Source organism: Geospiza fortis, unplaced genomic scaffold, assembly GCF_000277835.1.
Source record: "Geospiza fortis unplaced genomic scaffold, GeoFor_1.0 scaffold279, whole genome shotgun sequence".
In the NCBI taxonomy this organism is placed as follows: Eukaryota; Metazoa; Chordata; class Aves; order Passeriformes; family Thraupidae; genus Geospiza; species Geospiza fortis.
The window spans coordinates 2252209-2264438 of NW_005054352.1; the positions used below are offsets into that span (position 1 = coordinate 2252209).

The following is a 12230-nucleotide window of genomic DNA, read 5'->3' on the forward strand; positions in this document are numbered from 1 at the left end:
CTAGGTGCTGAGAGCCCCGCACCTGGAGGATTTAGGCCCAAACCCAGCTGAGTTTCCCTTTACACCTCACTATGAGCACTTCTGCTTTTGCTCCGTGGCATAGAAGGGTACCCCTGCTTTGGCATTGTCTCGTTTTAATGCTCCCCAGCAACACTTCTGGCCCCCAGCTGTAGGATTGGACACACTGTGTGAGGAGAGGGCGGGACTGGGTCCAAAACTCATGTCTGAGTGGCACCTCCTTGCCACTAACAGCATCAGAGGCGAGGTGGGCATGGCCATTAAAGAAAGGACAACTTTAATTCAGTATTATCAACACCAAAGGAGCTTACTTAGAGTGCTTGCTCACTGGGCATGCCATCAAGCACATCTTTTCCCTTAGTTTTAGTGCAGAAAACCTGCCTGACACCACAGTTATGGCTACAGCCACACACCACTTATGCATGGTGTGAAATCCCTACACAGAATGCCCTGCTGGTCAACCTTTGTCAGAGAGACTGGAAAAGTGAGGAGGAACCTGTGAGTTTAGGGAAAAGGGAATAATCATGGGATGGCAAGTCATTACAAACTCAGCATATGAAAATGGAAGCATTTTTGTGTTTAAAAATAAACAAAAAGAATATGCAGTGTGTCTTTTTTTTCCTGTCATATTTCACAGTGTGATCCAGCCTGTTAATGAATAGGCATTTTTAAAGTAGAGCTTTCCAAAGGAAGAGAAGATCTACAGATAATGCTGTTGATCTAGCAAGAGAAAATCTCTTCAGCAATGGAGCCTTTCTAGAATTCTGGGCCAAACTTCTTGGACACTCTTGCCAGCAGAAAAATGAGAGAGTTAGAAGTCAATTCCACTTGGTCCCAGAGTAAGGGAAGGCTACTAGGTGTAAAATCATAGGCTGGTTAACACGTTTGAGTTAGGTCCATCTTTTAGAAAAGAGTAATTTGTATTTTGTTCTGTCTTAAAATAGAAGGAAGCTGCAAAATATCCTGCAGGCAATAGGACTGTGAGGAAGCTGTTAAATTCTGGCATCAGCTTGGTGCAGGGCTATGTCAGGGCAATTAGAGCTGCACCATGCTGCACTGTGCAGTACCACTGTCAGCCTTAATCTGCACATTGATGGGCAGCACAAAATCCAAGTTACAGCCCACAGGAAGCACAACCAGTGAACCCATATTGCTTTGACAGTTGCACTCATCTAGAAATAATGCAAAACGCTATTTAGATGTATACATCACGACCCTGTGCTCTAGGAAGAAAACAATCTAATGAGGGGCTGGGAGACTCCTTGCAGAAAACAAGCAGTAAAGACATTAGTGGTGTTTTTTTTTTCTCCCCTCCTTTTAGAATTCTTCGTATTTTATCTTGTTGGAGCGCCTTGTTGGGGTTGGTTTCACCAAGCTGTTCTTTGCCTTTACAGCCTCACTGAAGAATTTGAAAACAGATGGAAAACTCTTCCAAGAAGTTAGTTCATGGCGTTCTGTACCTGCAAAACACAAAGGTGACAGTTTGACTAAGGGTCGTTCTCTGACTTGCTGGGTGTTCACAGGATAAATGCTCCGTAAAATGCAAAAATACAAAACTCACAGAAGACACCCAGCTGCTGCAGCTGGTCTGGAGGGAGCCTGGGAAGGGTTAGAGCTGTCCTGCTGCTGAGCTCTGGGGCAGCTGACAAGAACAACTGCACACACAAGCAGACAGACACATGCACAAACATACATGTATGCACACGCACAGCCACCCACATCACAATCAGAGATCCTCAACATGTCTTGTATCGGGGAAAATAAGGTCCCAAAGCACTCTGCTAATAAAAGGTCACTGAAGCACCTCACTGATCTGGCCTACCTTGGGAAAAAGAAAGTGTCTACTTTTCAGACATACTTTCTATTATTTATTTTTCATTTTATACTGCTTTTAGCCTGGCATATCTGTTCTCAAGTGAAAGAGAACACTTGATCTGAACTACATCTCATGCATCATGAAGGCATCCTTTGTGCACCTGCTCCCACGGATAATATTGAGACAGTAAAGTGGACCTTTCCTATTCGTATCTCCCCTCTGTACACAGATTTATCTCTGTATTTTATTTTGCTGTATGCTTCTATTGTTTTGCCAGTGCTTTCCTCAACACATTTGCTTTATTTAAACAACCACACTCCCTCCTCCTTCCCCCCACAACCAACCCCCAAAACAAAACCAAGACAATGGAGATAAGCAGCCAACGGGTGTGAAAGAGTTGGGACCTCTTCCTGGGTAACCCAATTATGCAGAGATGCTGCCTGGTAGTCTTTGGATCCTGGGCCTCTGTTTGATACTTTAACATTGCTAATGATAATTCTTTAGTCTGTGATAGTAGGTCATTGCTATGGTTACTCTACAATGGTGCAACACTTCACTTTCCCCTTCAGCTATTCGTTGAGACCCAGCAACCACATTTGTTGCCTAGCAACAGTTCTGTGACAGTATCACAATCTGAGGGTGACAACAATGAGGGACACAGTGGCCACAGCCTGGCAGGTGGAGAGGGATGCAGTCCAGGGTGGATGATGGTCCCTGCAGGACATAGGGTGGCCATCAGTACCTGGGGATATGGGATGGCTGCTCTGGCATGGCATTTGCTGCATTCCTAGCTTCACATCCCTGCCAGGACCCTCTAGGCATCCATCCATTGAGCATCCTTGAGCACCCCCCACTCACCCCCAGAAAGTCTTTGATGGAGGCACTGCCTGCCACATTGCACGTCCCTGCTTCCTCAAAGGCAGCCATCACACAAGCAAACCAACCCTCAAAAAAGCCCTACCTGGAAAGACACTACTTCTCACACAAAGAGATGTTTTTGTACAAAGAGCATCCATGTCACGTGCACACACACATTTTCCTCTCCCTCTTCATATTCATTGTACAGAGACAATTCATGACATCTTCCAAAAATTTCCCACATGCTCCTTTTATACAAATGCTTTCCACCTTTAAATTCACCCATCTTTGTAGAAATTCTTTTTGCTGAGAGGTAGTCCATCCTATCAAGTGCTGGACTTGGCAGTGCTGTGTTGAGTTGGGCTCCATGATCCCAAGGGTCCTGTCCAACACAGAAGTTTCTCTAACTCTAACCTGCAGGTGGCTTTCAGTAGAGATCACCTATCCCATCCCCTGTAAGACTCCTCATAGCAATACTCATCAAGAATCGTTCCCCACCCGGGAAACACAGAAGTGGCCCAACACAGCAGGAGGATAAAGCTTCCCTTCTAGCAAAACCTGCAGCCTAACAGACACGTCCCTGAAGTTATGGCTTGGCTTGGTATACTGTAACTGCCCACTGCTACCATGCACACAAAAGTCATCTACCAAAGCTGATTTTACGGAGGGATAGGCTGTCCTAACACACTCTAAGGACACTCCTGCACAGGGGTTTCACCTCCTTCCCACATGACTGTGTCACAGCATATGGTGAACACCTCTTTGAGCCCTGAAGGCAAAACATCATTTCATGTGGCTTTCTGGTCCCTACACAGATATTCCCACACAAACACATCTTCCTCACTTCTGCCTGTCTGCATTCTCCGTCTTGGTTGTAATAGTCATCATTAATATCCACTGGATTAAGATGAAAATATAGGCTGTGAATACTATGGGTTTTTTCCCCCTTTCTTCCTTTTTCATCAACAACCTTCCTCCTCTGTAAAAGGGTCATCCAGAAACAAAAAATGACAAAACAAAAAAAACAAAAAAAACCCCTTAAAACCAAAACAAAAAAAAAAAAAAAAAAAAGTAAGTTTCTGAAGCCTTCCTGTGTCTCTTCATCCTGCCTTCTCCCATGCACTTTCCTCATGTTCCCGAGAGAGATCATGCTCACATTCACTAGTGTTACTGAAACTGATTAACCTACAGCTTTCCTGTGGCAACTCCTCTCAACCCACTCTTCTCAAAAAACAATTCAAGCTTTGAGTCTAGAGGGACTCAATGATTCAGCAGTCTAAAGCAATTTTAACACTCCCTATTTTCCTTTTCCTAGTAACAATCTTACTGGCAGATGAACAATTTCCCTGGTGATAAAATCACTACAATGGATATTTAGTTTCCAGGATTATGATGATTCTTTGCTTGATTAATATTGCAATAAGAAAAGCTTGATAAGTATCTGCCTTGGACCTTTACAGTCATTTCTAAAGGTTGAATTTTGCCCTTACGTATTCACATTTAACTACTACTAACGGGAGACCTCTAAAAATGTAACATTGCACACACTGTGCATTTATGATTTATATACCAAAGGCTTGGAAAATTCAACTTAAGCAAGTGGAATTATGTCCTAAGGGTGACAACAGATTTTGGCCATAAGATTTTTGCCGGAGGAAAAATACCACTGATGACTGCAATCTCAATTGTGTATTTAGTAGTACACAGATCTAAATTAAATGCATGAACAGCCATCTATTTTTTAACAGAAAGAATAATTTTTAAGAGACAGACAATAAGAAGCAGTTGTTCTAAAGCTGAGGTCCTCTGAGATAGATATTCTTAGTGCTCACTAATTTCAACAGCTGTGATGATAAATCATGATTCAATATATTGTATTAATTGATGGGCTGTTACACAGCATGTAGTGATTTCAGATATTAATTCTTTGAGAAATCTTAGAAGCATGCAACATGGAAAAGATATAAAAACCCTGTTAAGTGTGGGAAACAGCAAGAATACTCTAAAATATGCAAAGGCAACAATTGCAGAACAAAAAAGTATTAATCCCTCCTAGTCCCAGCTCCACTGAAATAAATGACAGAAACGTCAAAAGGCAAACCAGCCTCCCACTTGCCAGCATGAAGAGATGTAGAGAGAAATGAATATATATTTTAACACGTGCATAACATCATTGGAAAGGAGCTCCAAAGAGATGGTGGAATCAATAATGTGTGAGGTGAAATGAGTAATGACAGTAAAACAGTGAACAAGTTCCAGAATCAATTTACCAAGTACCATAAGGAGATATATAATTAGAAATAATGAAGACTTGACAATACAGTTGTTGATACAAAAAACCAGGTAAGGGAATACTTTTAAAAATTTAATATCCAAATTATCAGGTCTGGATGACACGCATATGTGGGTCTTCAGGGAATCAGTTAATGAACTTGCTGGACTACTGGCAATTATTTCTGAGAATTTATGTACAATCAGGTAGGCACCAGAGGACTAAGGTGGGAATGAGAAGAAAAGAAATTTCTAATTTGAGAAAAGGAGGATTAATTGAAACTAACTACCACCCATAAAATTCATGTCTGAATACCAGTAAAGAAAGGGATCAACATTATAAAAAATCACAAGTACCTCTAGGATAACAGTAGACACAACAGGCTCAAATTTGACAAGAACAGATAAAACCCAAACTTTATTGAATAACAAAAATCAGCAGGTGAGAGACTTATCCACTGCTGTGTTTTTGACATAGGTCAACGTGGCAGCCTTGAGGCAGTGGGAACCAATGTAATCATTTAAAATGGATTATAACCCTCACTGCTCTAATGGGCTATGGTCACTCCTACCTCTCACTTGCAAATTAGTTGCTTTATGCCAGTCAAGGGGCCCCCAAACACTCGAGATCTACAGTAATGCAGCTCCCAAATATGTGCTGCCATACCTGCACTGGCTCTAGCTGCCAGCAGCATGTTCACCAGCAGCTGCAGTACACATCACATCTCTACAGGGTCCAGATTCAGCATCTTGTCTCATATCTCATCCCATCCCATCCCATCTCACAGATGTTGAGTTATGCCTTTCCCATTGTGCATCATCTTGGACTCTAGAAAATGGGCACTGGCACACTTTTGGAGAAGTGGTTAAAGCATTTGAGAAGACTAATAATAAGTAGTAATATGGGGTTGAAAATATACCTATGAAGTCCCAGAAGGATTAGTATTTGGGCTCAAGTCTTTTAAATGTGGTTATTAGTAATCTGAAAGAATACTGAGAATATAGATACTGAATATAGGAATAGCATATTGATTAGGAGATAGTACAAACATAAGAAGGAACAAAGAAATAATAATTAAAAGGGCAGCCTAAATGGGTAGGAAAAACAGGGAAGAGGAAAAGCAAAGACTGAAACTGGGAATGGTGGTTGCAGGGGTGGTAATGCAGTATGACTATGTGAATGATCCTGATGGCCATTTGCACACATTCATGCAAAGGCACTTTCACTGTCTTCCCTTTCCACTTCCACTCAGGAAAAGCAGCTCTTCACCTAGCAAGGCTGACAAATTCCTCCATCTGAAAGTAGAGTGTCTGGAGAGAGAAGAGCTCTGCAATCACCATAATTCGCTCTTGCGGAGCGATTACTGGCTGTGCAGGACAAAGGTGCCCTCCTACAGTGCCTGCCCACTGTGTCAGACAAAAGCCTCCTCCCGCGGTGCTCAGAAGATGCACAGCACAATGGTGGCCCCCCACCGCGTTTACAAGATGTGTGGGACAAAGGTTTCCTGCTGCACAGGAGCTGTGAGAGATCTTCATACATGCCTTAGTGCTGAAATATTTCTGCAGAGAAAAGTTTCCAGGTTGAAAAGCTTCTCCACAGATACTAGCCACAGGGCTGACCTCAGGTCTGCTTCTCTAAGTGACAGCTCATTGCTAAATAGCGCGGGCTTCAAAATGAATTAAGGGTGTTCCACGCCTTGGGGTTTAGTCCCCATTGGGATAGAGAATTCTGCTGCTCTTCAACAAGGTCTTGCTCAGCAGACAGTTTGCTCCCTGTGATCATGATCTACACTGAGACCCTGTCATGCTGCAAAATGCCAATGCGAGTAGCTTAGCCACCTTGTCTGTAGACAGTGGCAGAGGTTGCTTTTACATTTATGATTCAAGCTAGGTATGTAAAAGGCACTCAGTCTTATCAGAACTTGATTCAAATGGTTCAGAGGTTGAAATACAGACTTTTGTGGGCATTTGCAGGAACAGAAACACTTTAAACATTATTAAACATGAAAAGCAACACAATTAATTCGTCTTTTATAGGTAAACTAACAGATCCAACTCCATTTGACTGCGTAGACAAGTGTGACAGACCTTTCAGAAAGGATTTTTTCTCCTGAAAGTTATAAATCAATGGAAATTTCTTTCTTTCTTTATCACATTATCCACATACACACTGAAGAACTTATTCAATTATTAGGTATTCAGTTCTGTAGCAATAAAACAATACTGTTCAAATATGCACTGAGGTGTGAATAAGAGATGCTACCTGCCTGTCCTGCATCCATCTTTCTGTATGCTAACAATTTACTTCGTATCACAAAGCTATTTCTGAACAGGAATTTCAATTTTTTACTCTCCAGTACATCAGATACTATCAAGTATGACATAACTACCTTTAATTCGTAAGGTTTCTCTACTTAAAATTCCTTTACCCTGTTGATCAGCATAGGAAGAAATTATTGTGTCTTTTTGACTGTTTTGGTCTACTGATGTAAACATCCAGGTCTCAAACCCCAAAACAGAAGAAGCTCTCAGAGCATCCCCAGTAAAGCTAACAGAAAAGGAGATTTAAAAAAATACATCTTGCCTAAAATCATGCAATAGTTCTGACTTGGAAAATGAGAGCCTCAGGAAAAATTGTGAATGAGTCCATAAACTCAAGAACATTGAGATTCAATGACCTCAGGAGTTTTTAAGCACTTCTAGATGTCATAATGGTAAAGAAAGATTAAAAACTTAGGCAAAATTAAGATATAAGCTAAACACCAATTAATGAAATGAAAGCAGTAATTTCTGAGGGGACATAAAAAAACTCAACCTCAAAACAATCCCCAAACTTTGATGTGTTTAGTTTGGCTAAGAAGTAATCGTTTGTGTAGTCATGGCAAACATGAGACAAGGGCAGCTCTGAGACCCAGAGTTGATTGCTTAGACACACAATAAACTGGTTAAGACTCAATATAAGAAAAATCATGGCAATGCTAGAAACTAGACTGCACACACTATAGAAATTTTTTACTTAGTTATTATCTACTGTGACACAAAGCAGTTCTTATTTTTGTTGGACAAGTATTATCTATAATAATCTTTAGTGGGATGATGAAAACAGAATGACAAGCATCCTACCAAGAAAAAAGTTCACCTCTGAACTCTCAATACTTGCAATTTGCTTTTCTTCCACTCATTGTTTACAACACACCAACTTCCCACAAGAAGCAAGTGCTTAAAAACAGTAAAAAAAAATTAGTAAATTCCTCTTGTCCTCTGAGCAACAAGATGCAAAGATCCACACAAAAGCTCATTGCAAGCAAGGTCTGCAAAGTAGGAAAGAGATAGGAGTTCTAACATGACCATCATTATTTTTCACTACTCTTCATTTAATATTAAGGGCAGTCCTACAAGCACAGGTCATTTGTTTGTTCCTCTACATGTGAACTGGCCAAATAAGTGAAACTTGTGAGGTCATTCTCTCCTGAGCACAGGTTATCAAAAGTGAGGTCATTTTCTGGTTCACCAGAGTCAAGCAATTTTCTCTTGAGTATGTATTAAAAAAGGTAAAGATGGTGTCTGAACAACATTGTCAGAGGCAGCAATTTCCAATGCAATAAATTTTTGCAGGAGAGCAAGCCATTTCCTTGAAGAAGAGATCAGTAAAGATGTGTGCAATATTATGCAACCATAGATTTTAAAACTCATGTTAAAATGGCGTACCATGCAGAGAGAAGAAGGTAGGGCTTGAAGTTATATTTATATTGATATACATGTTCACCTCTCTACTGCTATCTTTATCCCTATCTCTATACAATCTTCATATATCTATCTCCATCTACATAGTATGTGTATCAACAACACTGTCTGTCTGTCTGTCAATCTATCCTTCCATCTACCTATCCATACCTGTAACTTCACCCTTACTGTATGTAATTCAAGTATAAAAATTCCTTACCTGACAAATGCGAGGTGGGATACTCAGGTTACATCTTACAAAGATATTTTTGGGCTAAGAACACACTAATGGTAAGTGCAGGATCTCACCAATGGAAATTAAGAATAGGTTAGACAACCATGTCTTAGGAATATTATGGGTATAGTTGACCTCACCCTGGGCAATATGGACAAATTAAGTAACTTCCTGTGTTTCTTTCTATCCAGGCTTGTTGCTTCTGTGACTTCATTGGCTTTATCTAAGCAACATCTAAAATTGATTGTATTAGCAAGGTACTTCACAGTAGCTCTGAAGCATTTGAATAATATACGTTAGTGAGACAAATTTTTAAATGCCCATGAATATTTTCTATCATGATTTAGGAAAAACAGCTATATAAAATTGCAAGCAAGAGTACAAATAAAGTAGATAGCATTTGAAACAATTATTTTCTCAACTAGGAGAAAGGCAAATTGGCTTTTAAATAAAGGAAGTTTTGACTTGCTCAGAACTCATCACTTCATGAGAGAACTTACAACCACAAGACCTCTTGGGTGAAACCACTGAAAACCAACCATTCAAGCCTCACAGCTTCCACAGGTTATAAACCTGAAAAATACTAATATACCTGACAGATCTTAACACGCTGCAGCATGATGCAAGCCATCAGTTATACCCCCTTCTCCTCACTGCTTTGCAAAGACACATCTAACAGTTTTGTAAGGGAGAAGTCATCATTACTGGGCTTTTGCAAACCAAGTGGCTCAGCCAAAATGAGGAATGGACCTGAGCTCTGCTGAGCCCACAGCAGGAGCTCTGTTCACGCAGCAATGCTGCTGATGTTAACAAGCATACAAGTTTTATAAACTATATTTAAACTAATTTAAAACATTCTGCAGCAATTCCTGCAAGTTACTTTAGTCTTAAATACCCAAGGGCTGATTTTTAAATCTGAGTTTATTCCAAAATCCCACAGCTTTTTACTGCCCATGGGGCAGAGACCTGAAGGATACACACTCTTGCTATCTTGTGAGAACTCTACTAATGCAAGAAATTCATCAGTGATACCAGGACAAGGGAAACAACCAGCTGCTTAGAAAATAGCTCCTCTTTGTAATGATATTTTATGATTATTTGTTTCTAAATAGTAATTGTGCCATCAAACATCTGGATGTACCAGCAGCATATGCATAAACCAACGCAGTTTTGCACTTTCCAAAAACACAGCAGCCAATGCAACACCATGGAAATGGCAATGCTGGCACCAAGGAGCAGCTAGGAGAGGCAGCAAAGCTTTAAAACATGTTAACATGACAGTAGAGACACTCCACACACTAAAGATGTAAAAAGGTTCTTAATCACTAGCAGGATAAGCACATACTACTTGCCAATTTGTGAAGTTTTGAACACAAGAACAAATTACACTAAAGCAATTTTAAAATAAAGTAGCAGAATATAATTTTCTGTTCTTTCACACCAGAAGCAGAGCTTGAAGACTGACATAGCTGTGTGGATGCTGACATAGCAGCCGTGGAAGTAAATAAGGTCTTTTGAGGGACAGGAATGAGCCTGTGTCTAAGGAACAAGCTGCAATGAGAACATGCATGGGGCGTGAAATACATAAACACCCAGTGTGTTTTTATGATTTTAGTGAGAATCTGAATTCATACCTTGCAAGCCTTTAATGAATACACTACCTCTCCCTTCCTACAGTGTAAAACATTTATAATCTTCTAGATAAGAAATAGTTCAAAAACATTTTTTCCTTCTGAATTTTTTACTTTGATTATAGTGTCCTGTTGTATCTGTGTAGACAAAAGACTGCAGTCAATCCAAGTCCAGAACACTTTCATAGGTACAACGGTATTCACTAACCCATCTGCTTCATCTTGGGACTACTGTCTCTGGCTGGCTCCAACCTAACCTAACCTAACCTAACCTAACCTAACCTAACCTAACCTAACCTAACCTAACCTGACTCAACACAATTAAACTCCTCCAATGTCACAGAAAAGGCACTTCCCCTTGATTTGTCTTCAGAGGCTAATCCTGTGACAGGTAAAATAAAAAAATCTCAAGAATCCAAGTGCTACCTCTACAGCGCCAACTTTGGTCCTGTGGGAAACCTCACTTCATCTGCACCTGATCCTCCCCTTCTGATGGCTGCTCCTGCAGGATGGTGGAAATGCGGTTAGCAAATGGTGGACTAAGATGGGGCTGTTGATCTGCCTTCCTGCTTTTGCTGGAGACCAACTTCAGGAGCCACCACCTGCCACAAAGGATTCACTTCCTTACATCAAAAGAGGTGAAACTGAAGAGCCTAAATCCAAGTGATCCTGAAATTCCCAATTGAGTCACTCACCACACCCTGAGGTGTCTAAGCTCCACAAACACTTCAACTCCTGACCTTAAAGTTTGCACCTTATAATGATATTACTTCTGTACATGCACAGAAACACATGAGGCTTGGCAATGAAAATATTCCCAAATGTCTCAGGCAGATATAGTGTTTCCATGTCCCCCTCTCCCCCTGCCCCATAATGCTAAGTATGTGTCCAAGCCACAGTGGCACGGATGCCCTCCTCCTTCCTAAGGCTTCATTTCAAATGAATCTTTTCCTACTCCTTGCCTGTTTTTCATCCACCTGGGACATCTGTTTCTCCGGAACACCTGTTTCTCCAGGATATCCAATTTTGAATTCTTCTTCTATAACTTGCTCACCTGGCAGCTCTCCTTGAACTCATGCTTAGTGTCTGGCTTTGATCTTGCTCCATCTCATCCACACACTGATCTCAGCTGTCCTGTTCTCATGGCCCACCAATTTCTGCCTTTTTCTGACTTTGTTTCAGCCATTTCAGGAAGACCTCCTCTACCTGACTGCTAGTGCACCCATCCAGTTTCTCCTCACAAACACCTTTGTCTTCCAGCTGCTGGCATTCAACACATCTTTCTTCTCCATGTTTTCCCAGGTCTGACTGGAAAGTCAGAAAAGTATTTGGCAAGTATTAAAAAAAGCTGAATACAAGATGATCCTACTACCCAGATGTAGTGGTGAGGGCAGAAAAAGAGGACAAATCTGTGAAACTGCAGTTGCCCTACTCTGCAGGATCAGAGAAATGAGATATTTATCTCCTAGGTGAGAATAATAGTTTCATGGGAAATTCAGGGCATTTTCTTAATGATTTAATGGAAAGGAAACATATCCGAGTTTCTAAAATGCCATGGGAAATGAAGCTGGGGCACCAGAATACAAACAACAAGTAACAAATGGAGTTAAAAATAATGTTTGGGGAGTAAATAACAAATTCCTTTAAGTTTGATAAAATTTTAGTTATGCCAAGTAAG

General features: G+C 40.7%; 1 protein-coding gene across 2 annotated transcripts in view; it reads right to left on the bottom strand.

Moving 5' to 3' along the window:
* Window positions 1-274: 274 nt before the first annotated feature.
* Window positions 275-12230, bottom strand: part of FAM172A (family with sequence similarity 172 member A) — a 245456-nt gene continuing 233500 nt past the window's right edge. For both annotated transcript variants that reach the window (XM_005423415.2, XM_031058939.1), the window contains exon 11: window positions 275-1478. In XM_005423415.2, coding sequence (XP_005423472.1) covers window positions 1336-1478 — 143 coding nt within the window. In that variant the 3' untranslated portion in view covers window positions 275-1335. The remainder of the gene's footprint in view (window positions 1479-12230) is intronic.